This window comes from Netta rufina, assembly GCF_964035555.1.
Source record: "Netta rufina genome assembly, chromosome: 3".
Lineage (NCBI taxonomy): Eukaryota > Metazoa > Chordata > Aves > Anseriformes > Anatidae > Netta > Netta rufina.
This window is the reverse complement of record NC_140125.1, coordinates 82,443,999-82,465,989: the sequence shown is the minus strand read 5'-3', so window position 1 is coordinate 82,465,989 and position 21,991 is coordinate 82,443,999. Positions and strand designations below refer to the sequence as shown.

Sequence of the window (21,991 nt, the reverse complement as noted above, 5' to 3'; positions counted from 1 at the left end):
ATCTGTGCAAAAAGACACAGAAAAATAACATTTGTTAACAAGGAGGTTATGTGAAATAAAAATGGATCAGGCACTGAGATAAGACAGTGCAGTGCTTAATAAATAGTAGATATTATATACATACATTACATAGACACAGATATACACACACTTTAGTAGATATACATACATAGTAGATATTATATACTCTTTAATATATATATATAAATCTGTAAATCTCTATATATACAGATTTATAAATCTAAATACTTATATATAACATAAATATAAATTTACTATCTACTATTATCTACCATACAGTAGATTATATACTATAATGGATAACATACACATAATGTAGATTTATAGGTTATGGGATGAGTCAGGCTATTCACTGAAGTTTGAACTGTCTGAACATGGGGAACACCATCATAGGGATATTTTAGAGCAGTCTGTGTGAATCACCCTTTTCTTGGTCTGGCTTCCAAACACAGAAATCTCATTATCTAAAACAAATCCTAAATGTTCAGTTTTCATTTCGCTTACCAAAATGAAAAACATAACCAATAATACTTCATATTGAATGGAGTGTTCCATTTATATGAAACGCTCCATTTTAATAATTACAATTAAATTAAAAGATAATTATAAACAAATAATATTCTTGGTGCAGGGGTTAGAGCTCAGCTAACTGACTTTCAAGGGAATTTTTAGACACCAGACTAGAGAAATCGTTTGTCTTGCACTCTCTGCATGTGACATATTCAAATATTTTCTACAAAGAAGTATTGCACATACAGAATGCACTTGAAGACATCTCTCTCAGAACATGTTATAGCTTAATGCCTATCCTACTTTCCCTGAAAAAGGGTAAAAAGGTCCAATTCACTGCTTGAATTGGACAAGAATGGATGTCAACTTGGATCTTTGCCTCTCAGGGAAATGCTCTGGACATTGATGCATATGGTAATGTCAGGGAGGCAGGGGTTAGTCCTGCTTCAGCCTATACAAAATACTTAAGTCATTGAGACAGAATGCGTGGAAGAAACTGAAATTAATTCCCTAACCTCATAACTAATCTATTCTCTGGAGAATCGGGACAGCTGGGTTTGAATACTTGCTTCAATGAGTGTTTAATGATTTCTACACAATACAAAATAAAATACTAAGGGGACAAAGGGTATATTCCCTGGACTCCATGCATAGATAACAGAAGGAGATAAATTTCCTTTGGGCTGCCTCTGCATCATTCCTGGAAGAGTCTAGAATCATAGAATCATACAGTCATAGTATATCCTGAGTTGGAAGGAACCCACAAGGATCATTAAGTCTAACTCCTGGACCACCTAAGTCTACCACAGGACCACCCCAAAATCAGACCTTACGTCTGAGAGCTTTGTCCAAATGCTTCTTGAACTCTAGCAGGCTCGGTGCCACGACCACTTGCCTGGGGAGCCTGTTCCAGTGCCCAGCATCTTCTTCCATTGAAGAACCTTTTACTAATATCCAACCTGACCCTCCTCTGCCCCAGCTCCATGCTGTACCCTTGTGTCCTGTCTCTGTCACCAGGGAGCAGAGCTCAGTGTCCACCCCTCCACTCTCCTCCTGAGGGAGCTGCAGGCTGCCATGAGGCCTCCCCTCAGCTTTCTCTGCTCTCTCTGGGCTTAACAAACCAAGGGACCTCATCTGCTTCTCATACATCTTCACCCATATACCCTACACCACCTTTGTAGCCCTCCTTTGCACGCTCTCTAATAGTTTTATGTTTGTTTGTTTGTTTGTTTTTAATACTGTGGCACCCAAAACTGCACACAGTACTCAAGGTGAGGGCACGTCAGCACTGAACAGAGCAGGACAAGCACTTTCTTCAGCTGGCCAGCAGTGCTGTGCCTGAGGCACCCCAGGATACAGTTGATGCTCCTGGCTGCCCAGGAACACTGGGGACTCGGATTCAGCTTGACATTGGCCAAAATCCTCATATTCCTTTCTGCAGGGCTGCTCTCCAGCCTTTTGACCCCTAGTCTGTATGTATGGCCAGGATTGCCCCTTTCCAAGTGCAGAATCTGACATTTACTCTAGCTAACCTTCATATGGCTGGTGATTGCCCAGTTGTCTGGCAGCCTCTCTACCCTCATGGAGTCAGTTCCTCCCAGTTTTGTATCAATGGCAAACTTCCTCAAAACACCTTTTAATCCAACGTCCAAGTAATTTATAAAACCATTAAAGTGAACTGGCCCTAAAATGGAGCCCTGTGGAACCCTACTAGTGACTGGCCACCAACTTGATATAATCCCATTTAACATAACCTTTTGAGCCTGACCCATCAGCCAATTGTTCACCCATGCTATTATGTTTTTTATCTCGCTGTATGCTGGACATTTTATCCAGAAGTATACTGCAAGAAACAGTATTGAAATCTTTACTGAAATACCCCCCAAAAAACACATCATCAGGCTTTCCATGGTCAACTAGATAGGTGACCTTATCTTAAAAGGAAATTAAGTTTGTTAAGTAGGACCTTCCCCTCATGAACCCATGTTGGCTATGACTAATGACCACTTTGTCCCTCAGTTGTTTTTCAGTAATTCCCAGAATAATTTTGTCCATAATTTTACCAGGCACTGAAATGAGTCTGACAGGCCTGTAATTACTGGGGTATTCTTTTTTGCCTTTCTTGAAAATTGGAACAATGTTTGCTAGCTTCCAGTCAACTGAGACATCTCCAGATTCCCAAGACCTTTGAAAAAAACAACCTAAGAGAGGTCTAACAATACCATCAGCCAGCTTTCTGAGTGCCCTGTGATGAATCCTATCAGGCCCCATAGGCTTCCAGTTCTTCCAGCTGGAGCAGCAAGTTCCACACACGTTCGGGGTTGGCTGGAAGTTTATCATTATCACAGTCATGGTCCTCCAAGTCAGGACACCTGGGGTCCCAGAGCCCATCATTGGTGTTGAAGACAGAGGCAAAGAAGGCATTAAATGTCTCTGCTTCATCTATGTCCCTGTTTGTGAGGTGACCATCCTCTTCCAAGTATTGTTTTCTCTGGTCCTTCTTTTGCTGTTAACATTTAAAAAAAATACTTTTTATTGATGGAAAGGGGGAGATAGATTTATTGACAGAGAAAAAGAGACAGATATTTATCTATCTCCTTCCTCAAATACAGATGGAGCTCACTAGGCTAGAGTAAGTTTTTTTGATACTCTGTTAGAGAAATGTGCAGCCCACCATAGCTATTTAGCTAGTAGCTGAAGTACTGCTTAGAAACATGGTTCATATACCCTCTGGTTAGGAGGGAACTAAACTGAATTTTCCACATACCAGTGATGTCTGTTCATCAGCAGGCAATTAGGCATAAGGAAGAAAAGCCTGTCCTAATACCTATCTGTATACAGGATAGATAAATACATAAATATATATATTTTTTTCCCTAGGTTAAATTCATGAACTGTTCTATGTTCTATCTTTCAAGAGAACACCCTCACCATCAATCAGTATGCTATCTGAAGCCTTAGGGGGTGATTTGAGAGAAGGAGCTCTCCCTCAATCTCTCTTGTAAGATGAAATGGTATTTTTCAGCAAATTTAGTATTAGCTGAAAGATACCCAAGTGCCAGCTGTGAGGATAGATATATTTTTGAATTCCTAAGATAGATAGAGAGAGACTGCATATTGCTATAAAGTTTGACTTTAATGTCAGTGCATGAACTAAACAACTTTATCCTGATGCAGGATGACATAGGACTTTGGCATTTCTTTCTCCTTTAAAATTATGTATCTGACCAATCTAGAAATTTTAATTTTTAATAATTTGCTTTTAGATATAATTTGAAGTGTTCTTGATTTTATTCTGTATTATTTATTGTGTATATTGAGAAACTGAAGGTGATGTTTGGACCAGATAGAAGTATACATGATACTGCTGCACCACAGTAAACATGGCTTAAACACTACCCTAAGCTACCTAAGATCTATGTTAAGACAAAAGCACATATGCACACCCTTAAAAAGTCTAGTTGACACAGTTAAAAACCCCTACCTCAAAATTTGTCTTGTCAACTTTTCGTTAAAGAGGCAAAGTGCTCTTATATTTACATTTTATCTGCTTCTTTCCTTAGTTCCTCCATGCCAACTATTGGTATTTGGATAGTTTTGGATTGTATTTTGTATTTGGATTTAGATCTACTGTAGTTAGGTGTGACACTAGTCTTTAAGCCCAGAGGTGCACAACAAAACTGATGTGTGTCATAATCGTTCAGTCCATATTCCATTTACAAAAGCTGCTTTCTTCTAGAAACAGTACCCTTAAACCTTTTTTACTCAGGAAACTACAAATATCATTATTTTAAGTACTCCTCAAAACATAAATTAGAATGAGTATCTAGAGTACTGTGACCACTATATGTGAAGCCAATAATTTTGCAAGTATCAGATGCTTTATCAGAGATAAATCCATGCCTTTTCCTCAAAATTACAGATGCTGGCAAGAAAGAAATGTGTTAAGCATCTGCTCACAAGTCTTTGGGATATTAAAGTCTCAGGTAACTTTATAGGGTGTAAGCAACAACAACAGGCTAAACTGTCAATCATTAAACAACAACAATAACAAAACACAAAATCCCCAGCTTTTTATTCATGCAGTGTTTCTGGGAAAATAAAACCCTGAAACTATACTGAGGACAGGTTCGGGATGCAGATTATCCATGATCTTTGGATACTGTCTTAGTGTTGCAAATTACACTTTCTATTTATTACTTGCCTTTTTAAATGCAGAAAAACAACAACAAAAATCCCCTCCTCCCCCCCGCCCCCAATCAAAACAGCCTTTTCTGGGGGTCTTTCCATGAAATAATATTCATGACACATTATAAAGTGTCATTCTTCTATGGGGAGGGCTGTGGTCATATAAACAAAGGGAACTGCAATTCTAACTCATATAATGGAATGTGAAAGTTATGAATGGAAAACAAAGTTTCTGAACTTAGGTTTAAATATTTTTGCCTATCACACCTATCCATTTTGGGGCAGTGTTGTGAAACCACTAGATGGATTTCGGTCTGTTAGCATGGAGGATTTCTGACAGTACACAAATTAGCACCATGACAAGTGTCTCCTACCAAAATGGTCACCTTAAAAATAAAAACATACTGCTTGCTTTTAACCAATATTTATGAAAACACATAATGGGCCCTGTAAGAGAAAGTTCAATTTTTTTTTTTTTTCACATCAACACTAGCAATAAACATATGGTAAGTCAAGCTGTGTAAATCAAGAGTATATCTGAGGGCACTACAGTATATAAGCATCCTAAGATATATGAAACAGCTTACAAGAGAAACACAGACACATATTTTTTCCTTTTTTTTTTTTCTTTTCTTTTTTTTTTTTTTTTAAATGAATACACAGACTTAGCCAAGAAGGAAAGAAACTGAACATGACTCTCAAAGCCCAAAATTCTGTTGTGCAAGTATCATATGGAGATTTAAGTAGCCCAGTATCATACTGGAGCTATGTAATGACTATGTCAACCTTAATGTCATTTTCACATGGTGCTCTGTAGAGCAGAACCAGGTATTGCCTGATACATGATTATGGCTCAGGCTAGAATCTGAATGACATAATGCATCTGAAGAACTTTCTGTTCAATTGACCATTATTTGCTCAAATTCATCCATTCATCTATGGAACAGGCTGCCCAGGGAAGTGGTGGAGTCACCATCCCTGGAGGTCTTTAAAAGACATTTAGATGTAGAGCTTAGGAATATGGTTTAGTGGGCACTGTTAGCGTTAGGTCAGAGGTTGGACTCGATGATCCTGAGGTCTCTTCCGACCTAGAAATTCTGTGATTCTGTGATTCATTTCTGAGCATTTAATTATTTGACTAAGGACAAATTTGTGCACTAGGGTACCACCAAGGAGACTACTCTTCTTCAGCAATTTATACTTTTCAAAACAAATGGTGTGTTTTGTTCTGTCTTTTAGTATTCACACAGTTGCAACCACAGGGATCTGTCTTTCTCTAGTACTTTGCCTAACACATCATAAAACACTTTTCAAATAGTAACACATCAACTACCACACTCAAAATAACAATGCACCCAAATCTTCTAGTAATGCATTGTGTATTGGTGGGGGTCAGCTCCTTCCTGCATGCTACTTCCTGCAACTGTACAGTTTTAAAACTTTAAAAAAGGCAAGTTAACCTACGTAGTGATAAGCAAAACAAACATGCATCTCTGCTATTGTATATTTTGTGCATTCAGAAACACTTGTAGGAATGACATCTATATAGAACAATAGATGGTAGTGTACTAGGCTTGCATGGCAAGGTTCTGGTAGTGGAGGTGCTGCATGGGTGGCCTCTGTGAGCAGAGCCCAGCAGCTGCCCCATGTCAGATCAGAGCCAGCTCCAGCCAGCTCCAAAAGGGAACTGTTGCTGGACAGAGCCGAGCCAGGGAGTGATGCTGGATGAGCCTCTGGGATAGCAGAGTTAGGGAAGGGAAAAAAACTGCTGCACAACAGAAGCTGGGAGAGATGAGTGAGAAAATGTAGGAGAAACAGCCCTGCAGACCCCAAGGTTAGTGCGCGAGGAGGGCAGGAGTTGCTCCAGGCAGGGAGCAGCAGTTCCCCTGCGGCATGGGGAAAGGCCCCTGGTAGAGCAGGCTGTCCGCCTGCAGCCCATGCGTCCCATGGTGGAGCAGTTCTCTATGCTGCAGCCCATGGAGGAGCCCATGCAGGAGCAGGTGATCTGGTGGGAGCTGCCACCCAGAGGGGACCCGTCCATGTTGGAGCAATTCTTGAGGAACCAAACTGTGGGAAGCCCAGTAAGATCAGTTCAGTAAGGATTGCATTCTGTGGGAGTGACCCCATGCTGGAGCAGGGGAAGAAACTGACTGTGAAGGAGTTGCAGAGACAAAACGTTATGGAAAGACTGCAACCCCCATTCCCCATTTCCCTGCACCACTCAGTGGGGAGGAGGTAGAAAAGGGTGGATAGTAGAAAGGTGTTTTTATTTTGCTTTTTCTTCTCATTGCTCTAAGTCCATTATCAACAGATTAATGTAATCTCCCTACACTGAGTTTTGCCTGTGATGGTAATTGGTGAGTGATTTCCCTGTCCTTATCTCAACTCTTGAGTCTGTTTTCATAGCTTTTTCTCCTATTGTTCCTTCGAGGAGGGGAGGTGAGAGAGTGATGTAGCAGAGCTTAGCTAGCCATCAATGTGAAACTACCACAGCTGACATTCCACTGTCCCTTCCACAGCTTGGCCAAACAGAAATGATAATGTCAATCAGAGGAAAAACTTCTCCTACCTGTTGGTTTGGGGGTTTATCTCAAGCTGCTGTCTCATTTTGACATATCTAAACCCCACACTTTTATCAAAGACATAAATTCAGCTTTTCTCACTTAACTGTATAGTTGCATACTCATATAGAACATTGTATATTTGTATATCCTCAATGACGGATGTCAAAGTCTGAAAAGAATGTCCTTCAATTTCTGTCAAGTACCTTTACAAACATGCTTTGTGTTTTTATCATCATCAATGAATGGCTGTCTTACCCATCCAGTACTGCAGATGATTCATTCAGCTGGGCTGCATGGTTCTCAGCTTGCAACACCTTTTCTGGAAGCATTTTGTCATGAATTTCTTGTGATAAGTCATCTATTTTATCCTTCAGTTGATCGGACATTGACTGTATCTTATCTGCAACACCTTCTACATACTGACATAAGATGACATAAGAAAGATCTTTAATCAGATGAATGCAAGCGCTCTGTAACCCTTTACATATTTTCTTTGTGAGATATTATCTCATAACTTACCGACGCATTAACACTTCAGGCAACTAATATGGAAAGAATACAGGAATGGTTGGACTGGAGAGCAGAGGGAGATAAAACAATATACCCCAGCCACTTGTCTCTCCTGAGTTGTTATTTCACAATTAAGATACTGCACAGTTTAAGTACTTACTAACTCTAATTTGGATTTGTTACCTAAATGTAGATGTCATAGTCATAACAATTTGTGGTCATACCCCCAGTAAAAACTAACCAAGGACAGAAGTTTATGTTTCATGACCCTTTGAGTGATCCATATATTTTTGAATATTAAAATACCTGAGTAAGAACCATACTTCTGGGAAACCTGCCATTCCTGTCCCAATAAGATGTCTCAGAATGTTTCCCTTCCCATTTCTCCACATGGCTTTTTTTTCCATTCGTTGTATCAATTTGCAGTGCAAGATAGAAATATTTCCGGAACCAATCATATTTCTTTTTTTTTTTTTTTCAGCCTTAGCTGCAAACTCCATTGACAAAACTCTTAAGGCAGAATTTTCAAAAATTTTATGTAAAATGAGAGTGCAATCCTCTCATCTCCCCGATCTATCTAGACTTAAAATTGTTGCCACAAGCAACAAATTATTTGTGAAGTTTCCTTCAGATATGCACACATAGTTTTTGTGCAGATAAATCTACATCTAGATCACAGAGTCACCATGAGACTATGAACAGGTTTGCTGCATCTGCAATTCTAAAGACAAAGTCAGTACCACAATCACAATATCATATATAAAAGGAGGTAGAGTCCATGAAAAATGATGAGCTAAATCTTTGTGCAATCCAATGAATCATTTAAATCTCAAACTTAATCATTTTTATATACTAGCTTAGCTTTTCTGTCATACAGCAATAGGAAAATTATTCCTTCCAATTCAAATATTCTAATATTGATTAATAAAAAGAAAAATAAGGTGTTACTTTAATTAGCTATTTTATTTCCATAATGATGCTTTATTTTACTAATTCTCATATAAGGATGATAAAATACTCACCTCCACAGCTAAGCTGATTTCATTTGTAAGGTTGTTGGCTTCATTAAGGATGTCATTCCCTTCTTGCAGACTCTTTTCAACATCTTGCCTGCCATCTTCTACAGCTTGCTTCTTTTTCTACAGGATGTGTTCACAAAAATAAAAATATGAGTTGTTTAATAAAAAGGTGATACCAGTTCAAATACTGACATCCCAATACAGACCACATTTTCTCACTATGCCACAAAGGTCAGACTTCTCAGAACTTTCTGAGGGAAGACAGTTACAGCAATAGAACATATTTTAAATAAGATATCTTTCTTTCTCCTGTCCCCAGCTTTGTATCTCTCCTCTCACATGGTAGGTTTCCAGAGGCAACTGACTGTAGTATTATGGCAAAATGAATCAGAAAGAAGTTAGAAATCCTAATCCTTACCCAGATGGGCAAGTTTCTCATTTTGACAATTATCTACACTGGCCATGAAGACAGAACTTATTAAAATATTCTGCAGCTTTGAAATTCACATCCACTGGCATTTCACTAATTAATGAATGTAAAATAAAAGACAATAGTTCAGAACAACCTAAGGATTCTTGATTTTCCATCTGGTAAAAATACTGCATATTGCATAAAAAGAATGAATGTCAAATAAGTAACTGGTGATTTCCTGTATAAGATTCATTTAGTATTACAGATTAGTCTGATAGGAGACCATGGCATTCTAGTCATGGTGCTGTGATGACCTCTTGGTCAAAACAGAGGTTAAAATAAAGCAAAAAAACTGCTCAAAATCACTTGGTAGTGGGTAAGACCACTGGAGAGGATGCCTTCAGGCACTTTCATACTGTGATTGAAAGAATATTTAAAAAAACTGAGATAGCAGGTAATTTCTCCAACCTTTCTCCATTCACCTTTGGGAAAGAAATGCAGAGAACAGAGATCACCTAACTCCCTTACGGCACCGTATTCCCTTAATTCAGTCAAGCCCACAAATCTCTGCTGAGACTGAGGTCTTGGAACCCTAACCTCATCATTGTACGTGAGGTGAAAACTCATCAAGATATAAACAGGGTAGAAACATTTATCTTCATTAAGTTGTCTCTACTCTTTATATCTTGGTTAAATGCTTGTTAATGTACAGTATAATGTGCTCTTTGAGTCTCTGCACTTTAAATCAGAAGCAGACCCCTCTGCTATGAGGGTGTCGTGGTTTAACCCGACCGGCAGCTAAACACCACGCAGCCGTTCGCTCACCCTCCCCCCTCCCTCTCTGGGACGGGGGAGAGAAATGGAAAGTGAAGCCCGTGAGTTGAGATAAAGACAGTTTAATAAGACAGGGAAAAAAAAAATAACAAAAATAATAATAACAATAATAATAATGATGATACAATGGGGATAATACGAAAGTAATAATAGTATGTACAAACAAGTGATGCACAATGCAATTGCTCACCACCCGCTGACCGATGCCCAGCCTAACCCCGAGCAGTCCGGCCCCCTCCCCCCGGCTAGCCACCCCTATATATTGTTTAGCATGACGTCAGATGGTATGGAATACCCCTTTGGCTAGTTTGGGTCACCTGTCCTGGGTCTGTCCCCTCCCAGCTCTTACTGCACCCCCCAGCCTGCCCGTTGGCAGGACAGAGCAAAGGCTGAGATGTCCTTGGCTTAGTATAAGCACTGCTCTGCAACAATTAAAGCATCGGGGTGTTATCAGCACTCTTCTCATTCTAAGCCAAAACACAGCATTCCACCAGCTACTAGGAAGAAAATTAATTCTGTGCTAACTGAAACCAGGACATCTATCCACCCCTTATTCCATACCATTTATGTCATGCTCAGGTTACACTCTTTTCCATACATTCTAATTAGTCACCTATAGTAATCATGGTAGTGATAACATACAGTATAATATACTATTTAACATGGTGCAATTCAGTTCATGGGCTATTCTCACCCAGTATTAAATCTCCTTGAGGTACACACCGGACCTCTCCGTTCTTTTGCATCACCCACCAAGTATATCCAGGTCCCTGAGCGAAAACAATTCCACGAATAGGTTTGCCTTTTCCTGAGGCAGGAGTAGCCCAGACTGTTTTACCCAGCATATTTTTTACATGCACTACAGGAACTTTATCCCCATCTACAGTACGTAACAGGTTTGATTGGGCAGGTCCAGCTCGGTTGGTAGATCCCCTGGTATTGACTAACCAGGTGGCCTTTGCCAAATGCGTATCCCAGTTTTTGAACGTCCCAGCGCCCATTGCTTTCAAGGTAGTCTTTAACAGGCCATTGTATCGTTCAACTTTCCCGGAGGCTGGTGCATGATAGGGGATGTGATACACCCATTCAATACCATGTTCTTTGGCCCAAGTGTCTATAAGGTTGTTTCGGAAGTGAGTCCCATTATCTGATTCTATTCTTTCTGGGGTGCCATGTCGCCATAGGACTTGCTTTTCAAGGCCCAGGATGGTGTTCCGGGCGGTAGCATGAGGCACAGGATATGTTTCCAGCCATCCGGTGGTTGCTTCCACCATTGTAAGTACGTGGCGCTTGCCATTGCGAGTTTGAGGGAGTGTGATGTAATCAATCTGCCAGGCCTCTCCATATTTATATTTCAGCCATCGTCCTCCATACCAAAGAGGCTTTGACCGTTTGGCTTGCTTGATTGCAGCACATGTTTCACAGTCATGAATAACCTGTGCTATAGCGTCCATGGTCAAGTCCACCCCTCGATCACGAGCCCATCTGTATGTTGCATCTCTACCTTGATGGCCTGAGGTGTCATGGGCCCATCGGGCTATAAATAATTCACCTTTATGCTGCCAATCCAGGTCCACCTGAGCTACTTCAATCTTAGCAGCCTGATCCACCTGCTGGTTGTTTTGATGTTCTTCAGTAGCCCGATTCTTGGGCACATGAGCATCTACGTGGCGTACTTTCACAGCCAGGTTCTCTACCCGAGCAGCAATATCTTGCCACAATGCAGCAGCCCAGATAGGTTTGCCCCTACGCTGCCAGTTGTTTTGCTTCCATTGCTGTAACCATCCCCACAGGGCATTTGCTACCATCCATGAATCGGTGTAGAGATAGAGAACTGGCCATTTTTCTCGTTCAGCAATGTCTAAAGCCAGCTGAATGGCTTTCACTTCTGCAAACTGACTCGATTCACCTTCTCCCTCAGCAGCTTCTGCAACTCGTCGCGTAGGACTCCATACAGCAGCCTTCCATCTCCGATGCTTCCCCACAATACGACAGGACCCATCAGTGAACAGGGCATATTTCTTTTCATTCTCTGGCAACTGGTTGTACAGTGGGGCTTCTTCAGCACGACCCACCTCCTCCTCTGATGATATCCCAAAGTATTTGCCTTCTGGCCAGTCCATGATCACTTCCAATATTCCTGGGCGACTGGGGTTTCCTATTCGAGCCCGCTGAGTAATCAGTGCAACCCACTTGCTCCATGTAGCATCAGTTGCATGATGCGTAGAGGGGACCCTTCCCTTGAACATCCAGCCTAGTACCGGTAATCGGGGTGCTAGGAGGAGCTGCGCTTCAGTACCGACCACCTCCGAAGCAGATCGAACTCCTTCATATGCTGCCAATATCTCCTTTTCAGTTGGAGTATAGCGGGCCTCAGACCCTCTGTATCCCCGACTCCAAAACCCCAGAGGCCGACCTCGAGTTTCCCCAGGTTCTTTCTGCCAGAGGCTCCAGGTGGGGCCGTTCTCCCCGGCTGCAGTGTAGAGCACATTCTTTACATCTGGTCCTGTTCGAACTGGCCCAAGGGCTACTGCATGGACTATTTCCTGCTTGATTTGTTCAAAGGCTTGTCGTTGTTCAGGGCCCCATTCAAACTCATTCTTCTTGCGAGTTACTTGGTAGAGTGGGTTTACAATCAGACTGTAATTTGGGATGTGCATTCTCCAAAACCCCACAACACCTAGGAAAGTCTGTGTTTCTTTTTTGTTAGTTGGTGGAGACATAGCTGTTATTTTGTTGATCACATCCATTGGGATTTGACGACGTCCATCTTGCCATTTTATTCCTAAAAACTGGATCTCCCGTGCAGGTCCTTTGACTTTATTTTGTTTTATGGCAAAACCGGCTTTCAGAAGGATTTGGACTATTTTCTTCCCTTTCTCGAAAACTTCCTCTGCTGTGTCACCCCACACAATAATGTCATCGATGTACTGCAGGTGTTCAGGAGCTTCCCCCTGCTCTAGTGCAGACTGGATCAGCCCATGGCAAATGGTAGGGCTGTGTTTCCACCCCTGGGGCAGCCTATTCCAAGTATATTGGACTCCCCTCCAAGTGAAGGCAAATTGTGGCCTGCACTCTGCTGCTAGAGGGATGGAGAAAAATGCATTAGCGATATCAATTGTGGCGTACCACTTGGCTGCCTTCGATTCAAGTTCATACTGAAGTTCCAGCATGTCCGGCACTGCAGCACTCAGTGGTGGCGTGACTTCGTTCAGGCCGCGATAGTCCACTGTTAGTCTCCACTCGCCATTAGACTTTCGCACTGGCCATATGGGACTATTGAAAGGTGAATGAGTCTTGCTGATCACTCCTTGGCTCTCCAATTGACGAATTAGCTTATGGATGGGAATCAGGGAGTCTCGGTTGGTGCGATATTGCCGCCGGTGCACAGTTGTGGTAGCAATTGGCACTTGCTGTTCTTCGACCCTCAGCAACCCCACAACAGAGGGGTCCTCTGAGAGACCAGGCAAGGTAGATAATTGTTTAATGCCCTCTGTCTCTAAGGCAGCAATACCAAAAGCCCACCGGAACCCTTTTGGGTCCTTGCAGTATCCTCTTCTAAGATAGTCTATGCCAAGGATACATGGAGCATCCGGACCAGTCACAATGCGGTGCTTTTCCCACTCATTCCCAGTCAGACTCACTTCAGCCTCCAATACAGTCAACTGCTGAGATCCCCCTGTCACTCCACAAATATAGATGGGCTCTGGTCCTTTATAGCTCGATGGCATTATAGTACATTGTGCACCGGTGTCTACTAAAGCCTTATACTTCTGTGCGCGTGATGTGCCAGGCCATCGAATCCACACAGTCCAATAAACTCGATTGTCCCTTTCCTCCCCCTGGCTGGAGGCAGGGCCCCCCTAATCCTGGTCAGAATCTTCCTCGTTTCTGTGTTTGAAGGACTGTCTGCTGGAAGTTGGAGCAGCAAACTTTTCGGAGAATCCCTTTTTCCTGATTGTTTTCTTTTGCAACTCACGTACCCGTGCCTCTAGGGTCGCGGTAGATTTTCCATCCCACTTTCTCATGTCCTCTCCATGGTCTCGTAAGTAAAACCACAGGGTGGCACGGGGTGAGTACCCACCATATCGTCTTCCTTGTGTGGGTGAACGCCTACCCCTGACAGCTGAGACACTGCTTTGTACAGGTGCGAAGGAGAATAATCTCTCTTCAAGTTGGTGAACCTTTTCAGAAAGTTTCTCCCAAGTGTTCTCCTTTGGTCGGTGGGCACTGGTTGGTTCAGGTGGGGAGGACAATAGATTCTCTTCAAGTTGGTGAACCTTTTCAGAAAGTTTCTCCACAGCTGAGACGCAGGCCTGTAAGGAAGAGGAGAGACTTTCTTCGTACTGCCGGAGTTGTTTAGCCGCTTCACCCACTGTGGGTTCCTCATCCTCTTTCCAGGCCATTATTGCCAATGAGCTGGCATATGATGATGGTGCACTCCGTACAAACTTCCGCCACATGGGTCGTGTACACTTGACTTCATCTGGATCTGTGGATGTTTGATTGAGGTCTGGATCCTCATAAATCACTTCCCGTACGGCTAATTCCCTCAGGTACTGGATTCCCTTCTCCATAGTGGTCCACTTGCCTGGTAGACATAAAATATCTTCCTTGAAGGGATACCTTTCCCTCACAGCTGAGAGGAGACGCCTCCAGAGGCTGGTGGGTCGTGCTCCATCTGCAATTGCTTTGTCAATGCCGGCGTCTCGAGCAAGGGATCCCAGCCGCTTGGCTTCCCTGCCGTCTAATTCCACACAATTGGCTCCAGAGTCCCAGCACCGGAGCAGCCAGGTGACAAGCTGCTCACCTATACAGCGACCAAAATCTTTTCGCACATCTCGTAGCTCGCGCTCGTTTAGGCTTCGGGTAGTTACTGTTGCTCTTTCGGCATCCTCATCTTCCTCCTCCTGAATCCTTGACGGCCCAGCGTCGTCATCATCTTCGTCATCTCTATACTTAGTTTTGGCAGAAGCCTTACCTGGATTGGCAGAAGACTCTCTGCGTTCTAAACGACTTGAATTTCTGTACCATATTTTCACCTTCTCTACAGGGGCAGCTTGCACTGCTACTGCTCGTTTCTCTGACTTTGTTACAGGGTCTGCCACAGGGGTTGGAATGCCCTCTGCAGGGTCAACTTGCACTGCTACAGCTCGTTTCTCTGACACGGCCACAGGAGCTGGAGCGGCTACAGGAGCTGGAGCAGTTGCAGGAACCGGAGCTGTAGCGGCTACAGGAGCTGGAGCTGGAGCTGGAGCAGTTGCAGGAGCTGGGACTGGAGCAGCAGTAGGAGCTGGAGCTGGAGCGGCTTCAGGAGCTGGAGCTGGAGCGGCTTCAGAAGCTGGGACTGGAGCAGTTGCAGGAACTGGGACTGGAGTAGCGGCCGGAGCTGGAACTGGAGCGACTGCAGGAGCTGGGACTGGAGCGGCTGCAGGAGCTGGAGCTGGAGCGGCTGCAGGAGCTGGGACTGGAGCGGCTGCAGGAGCTGGGACTGGAGCGGCTGCAGGAGCTGGAGCTGGAGCGGCTGCAGGAGCTGGAGCTGGAGCGGCTGCAGGAGCTGGGACTGGAGCGGCTGCAGGAGCTGGGACTGGAGCGGCTGCAGAATCCACCGTAGGGGTCACAGTGGCCGTTGGATCTGTCACAGGGTTTGGAGTGGCCGCAGGGTCTGTCACTAAGTTGACAGCAGTATCAATGGCAGCTCGATAGGCATGAGCCAGGCCCCAGCACGTTACAATGATTTGTGTTACTTTGGAACTGCCAGAATCATTACACCTTTTTTTCAAGCATTCTGCCAGTTTTTGAGGATTTTGCCATTGTTCAGGGGTGAATTTCCAACACACTGGGGGTGCCAACTGCTCTAGATGCCTGCCCATATCCACCCATACTCCCTGCCACCCACAACTATACTGCCTCCGGGCAGATCTCCAGATGAGCTTCATAAGTAGTTGTTTAACTTTAAGCAGAATCTGAAGTGCATTCATGAGGCAGAACAACAAGACTATGGTATTCTGAGTATTCCAGAAATATTCAATATCTTGGAGAGCTATTGTAACAAGCTCAGGGGATAAGAGGGTGGTGAAGGAGGAAGGCAGAGTGACCCAGGAGGATACAGGGGTGGTGAAGGAGAAAGGGAGAGTAAGCAAGTAAGGAAAAATATCCTCCCCTTTCCCCTCCACAGATTGACTCTCTAATGGAGAAAAACAATAGGTATAATTGCTAATAGTTCCCAAGATGCTGTTTCCAAAGTACAGAGTCCACGATGTTACTGAGTATAAATACCAAGTTAGAGTCATGACCAGATATCTTATCGTCTCATAAGCCATTGCTATAACACTTAGTACCATAATGGTCTGAAACCAGGGCCCGGAGAGGAGAAACAACACTACAGAGAGCAAATACGGAAAATAATGTACTATAATACTCAATTTGGAAAACAGGCGCAGCAGAGTTGTGATTAAAGCAATCAGCATCATGACAAGTGACTATTAAGCAGGTCTAATCCTTACACCAATTTTAGTTTAACACACTCTGATCAGATCTGCCGTTATCTCAACCTTTCGGGCCCCACGTTGGGCGCCAAAAAGACTGTCGTGGTTTAACCCGACCGGCAGCTAAACACCACGCAGCCGTTCGCTCACCCTCCCCCCTCCCTCTCTGGGACGGGGGAGAGAAATGGAAAGTGAAGCCCGTGAGTTGAGATAAAGACAGTTTAATAAGACAGGGAAAAAAAAAATAACAAAAATAATAATAACAATAATAATAATGATGATACAATGGGGATAATACGAAAGTAATAATAGTATGTACAAACAAGTGATGCACAATGCAATTGCTCACCACCCGCTGACCGATGCCCAGCCTAACCCCGAGCAGTCCGGCCCCCTCCCCCCGGCTAGCCACCCCTATATATTGTTTAGCATGACGTCAGATGGTATGGAATACCCCTTTGGCTAGTTTGGGTCACCTGTCCTGGGTCTGTCCCCTCCCAGCTCTTACTGCACCCCCCAGCCTGCCCGTTGGCAGGACAGAGCAAAGGCTGAGATGTCCTTGGCTTAGTATAAGCACTGCTCTGCAACAATTAAAGCATCGGGGTGTTATCAGCACTCTTCTCATTCTAAGCCAAAACACAGCATTCCACCAGCTACTAGGAAGAAAATTAATTCTGTGCTAACTGAAACCAGGACAGAGGGAGATCATTAATAACAAGTACTAACTACAGAGGATAGAGTTTGATTTATTACTCCATAATATCCGCATATCCTCTTCAGTCTTCTTCCCAGGGGTTGGAGAGAGAGATCAAAGTGCAAGCTTTCCAGGAGCAAATACATGACAAAGATTTTAACTGAACTTTATTTAAATCTTGAGCATAGGATTTGAATTTTGCGCAACTACTTATACCAGGATGAATTTAACCTCCCCCAGAATAATGAATTCAATGGCACCCTCCACTTAATGTTTAAAAGCAGTCAGTAGTACTTTGGTAAAGAAAGCTGTGAAGTAATACTCCTTTTACAAGCCAATGCATGTTCTTGTTCTGAGGAAAACGTTTGCTTTTAATTATCTCAGATTTAGTTCTATTTGAATAACATTTTTGTCTTGCTTTTATCTTTTGTTTCAAGATATAATAGTTACATCATAATAATAATAGTTCATGCAAAGTTTCAAACTTTTTAAGTTAACCAAGGATACAACTTGTCAGCACTCACCTCTACCATGGTCATGTTTTTTTGGTTGATTGCAGATAAATGATTAGCCTCTCTAATTTTACTCATAGCTTCTCTTAGCAGATCTCGTGCATCATCAACTTTGGTGTGGTAGTTTGCTAGCTTGTCCTGGACTTCATTTTTGAGATCTTCGTTTTTCTCACTGGGTTCTCCAAATGATTTCTTCACTTTATTCAAAAGATCTTCTGCATTCCTGCAATATATAACCACCCACGAAGGTAACTGAGATCATATTCTCTACACCCATGAGAATATTCTTAATATCATGCAAATGAAATGGACAATTAAATAGCAAAGTAACTTTCAAGAGAACAAATGCTTAATAAAATAGAACAATGGTTACACTTAGGTCTTTTCTTAACTTTTAAAATCTCACTTAGGTATTTTCTTTTTTTTCTTTCTTTCTTTTTTTTTTTTTTTTTAAGTTGACATTCTTGATAGTAAAGTGAGTTTTTCTGAAACATTTCAACTTGTCAAAAAGATTTCTTTCATACATATTATTACAGCATGTGACAAAAAGCACTTTAGCACCTTAAACAGAGGGGAGAGAAGATAGATATGCCTGATTTCAAGCAGTCTTGGAGCAGACAAACTGCTCTGTGATCAAAAATCATAAATACTTTCCTGTGACATAAACAACGCCCAGGATCCTTGGATTTATGACTTCCCATAGCCAAAGTATTTTGCTTACCTAAAATAAATTCTTGGATATTTTTAGTGGACTATGACAGCATAGAAATAGAAAGTTCACAAGTGCTTGTTTTTGGCAAGGGAAACAATATTTCTTAATCACCAGAGAGTTGCTGCACCCAGTTTTAAAGGATAGGAGTACTGGAGTCTCCATGCCATGACACTTCTCTGCTTCACGTTATCATGTCTTTTAATCAATTCCACATAATGCAACATCACTGCAACATGCAATGCTATGACAGACAGCAAAAAAAAAAAAAAAAAAAAAAAGTACTTTTTTGTGCCTTTTTTAAAGGCGTATCATTTTAAAACAATGCTTCAGAGAAAGAAAAATCCTGAGTATATAGGAATTTGTAGGACAGCTAATACGTATATAAGAAATCTATCACACTTCTATTTATTACAGATTAAGATAAGCAACATACTATAAATAAACACACAAATAAATACAAACACACATACACACAAACACCACCACAAACACAAAAAAAATAAAAAGGTGGAAACGATATCCTGCCACTGGGCCTAATTTAGATGAAGAATGTTAACTGGAGCCAAGGAATGCCAAATTATTACCTTAGGTCTGGGATTTTCTGAGATGGATTTTTTTTCTCCATCTGCCCTGTCTTTGGGTTTGATGACAAAAGTTAATCACACTGTGAATTTAAAATATCTAAAAAGAAAACATTTAATCAAAAATTAAATCCCAATATTGACACCCTGTCACAGGAGAGATGTAGAAAGGAATTCAGATTTTTTTCCATACCTTCTCCATTATTCTTTCTATCAGTATATTAAACTATATTAAACACCTAACAAATTTTGATACCCTTGTGATTGCAGTACTGGAGAAACAATATGAGACAGATGGATTTCCTTTTTATGACCTTGCCTCGTAGCACAGCCCAAGCTGTTTATCTGACCAGTAACCAATGAGTTGTTTTGAGTTAGATAAGCTAACACTTCCATATAGACCTGATGTGCATTTTTCCCTCTGCTCTTTCTAAGTTCAAAGCAACAGATCTGCTCCATGCATTTCCTTGTTTTATGCACTAGAATTTCTATGTGATGGGACTGTACCAATTTCCTGAAACACTCTTTTTAACATTCAATCTACGATACTTTCAGTTAATACCTTCCTAGAAAAAGAACCATACTTTGAAGTGTTAGAAGAAATAATCTCAAGTCTAGCCTAACATCTAGAATGCTGTACAGTCTGGATCCTTTAAATAATCAGTACAATGGAACACAAGAAATATTAGAAATAAAAAAAAAATAAAAATGTGTATATGAGAGAGATGTTAGAATTGTTCTATCCAGAGAAGAAATGGCCCATGATAGAGGACTATAAAATCATGAGTAGCATGGATAATGCAGTCAACTGTCCAATGACTCTCAAGAAACAAAATTGAAAATATCTGAAAAAAAAAAAAAAAGGTCAAAATACAGGAGACAGCTCTTAAAAGCATATGTGGTTGAGTTATGCAACTCATTATTAAAGGAAACTGGATAATAGAAGTTTACAGTGTCTCAAAAGCCATCAGACAAATTCAGGGAAGATGAAATCATGCACATCAAAGGAAACATTATATAGCCCATTAAATACAATGGTAGAATCCCTCCATAGCAACTCAGTTTTGTCTGAGAAGATGTGTAGGAATGTTATAAGCTATTGAAATATTTATTTCAGAAATATATAAAATAAGGGGTTTAGGACAGAAACTGGTGTATTTTTAACATGCTCTCTTTACAGAGAAATTATTTACTAATTTGGAATCACTAATAACTTTTTAATAAGGCAATCAGCTTACAGACTTGATTTGGAAATCCTGAAAGAAAACAAATGAGGGAAAAAGCTGGAGACAGAAGGAGTTTTGCCATCTCTGAAAGCAAGAAGCCTTTACTTCAGTTGTTTCCTTATTTAACGTGGACCAAATCTTATAAATTAGAAGAATACAATCACTGCCAACTTACATCTCAACAAAGAGTAAAGATGATTAACTACTTCAAAGCAATTGAGACTTGTCGAAATATATATATACATATATGTATATGATCACAATTCAGTCTGCAAGCAGTACACATGAATGTCCACACACAGGCATGTGTGTACACACCTTCAGACACACATTTTTAAGAATGATTAAATTTCTTTATCATTTATTTCCTTAAAGAACACATCCTATCTTACTACGTTATTTAAGCAGTATTAAGTCATGTTTCTTTATGAGGCAGTACTTTTCAAAAGAGTTTCAGAAAATATTATCTAGTGATCTTTCCTACTTGCCCTGAAAGTTCACTATCAAAATTCCTTGGATCTCAACAACTGCTTATAAAGAGGTAATCCTATCCCTATGATACTGCCATGCAACTTTAAGTCAGTAAGTATATTTATGTATTTCTTAGTACAAAATATATTCCTTTATCAGGAAATGGAAATACTCACTTTGAGTACTTCAGGAAGAATGGTTAGAGGGAGAGAATGTCTCTCTCTCAAAAAACCACACTGCATTTCCTTCTCTAGCTATTGGACTGATTTTAAGCAAGCCTGACAGTTTCGTGTTGGCTGTAGCATTCAAGGACTATAACTGCCTTATTTGATTATTATTATTATTATATATTATTATCCCCCCCCATCCTGCCTTAAAATTGTAGGCATCACTTTCAAAGTTTTCGCTAATTTTTTTCTCTGCCCTACTTGTTTCTGATTTATTTCTGTAGAGAAAGAATATAAGAGACTCAGCAGAAGCAGAAGAAAAAGCAATAAAATATTTGCGAAGAACACATTTTCAGTTTATCCTTTCTCAAGAGAACAGAAAGTAGAACTATCAGAAGTATGGCAGAAATACTGTACTGGTAGGATTTTCAGAAAAAGATCCATTTTACAAAGTGTAAGTTTGGCAGTGAAAATCTGATTTTATACAGATTGGAATGTTTAACTAAAATTGTATTCTATTTATGACTCCTCTATAACATATATGTACCTGATAATTGATGTTTTCAGTTCTGAAAATTTTTATCCCAGTTTTCTGAGACACTTTTAACAACTTCAGTGGACCACATTCATTTGGACAGCCTGCTAAGTAATGCCTAGCTCTACGAATATACCTGCACTAACTGATGCAGAACACACTACCAGAATTTTAACTTAAAGCCAAGTATTTTTCTAGATTAGATAAGTTTTCAACATTTTGCAAAGTGCTTTATAAAAAGCTGGCAATAATTATATAAACACACACACATATATATATATATATATTATATTTAAAGATACCTAAATAAGCAAATGCTGGGCTTCTGAACCTTGTCAGGAAGCTGGAATATCCTGATCCATACTATTCTGTGTATTGTACAATGCATCCTTTTGAATGTCTGTGGTACTGGACAAACTTTGCAAACAGACTATATTTTTATTAGAACAATTATTTTTTTTTTCCAGAAAAAATAACAAGCTTCCAGACAAGTGTCTTGGCACTAAAACCCTTTACCAGGTCTGAAGTAGAAGCTAAATACAAACTG

At 41.1% G+C, this 21,991-nt stretch overlaps 1 protein-coding gene across 2 annotated transcripts in view; it reads right to left on the bottom strand.

Annotated features, from left to right (window-relative positions):
* LAMA2 (laminin subunit alpha 2) overlaps positions 1–21,991 on the bottom strand; it is a 388,723-nt gene that overhangs the window by 68,607 nt on the left and 298,125 nt on the right. For both annotated transcript variants that reach the window (XM_084284185.1, XM_084284186.1), the window contains 3 exons: positions 17,765–17,975; positions 8,816–8,932; positions 7,539–7,702 (listed from right to left, as the gene is read on the bottom strand). In XM_084284185.1, the coding sequence (XP_084140311.1) occupies positions 7,539–7,702; positions 8,816–8,932; positions 17,765–17,975 (492 nt within the window). The remainder of the gene's footprint in view (positions 1–7,538; positions 7,703–8,815; positions 8,933–17,764; positions 17,976–21,991) is intronic.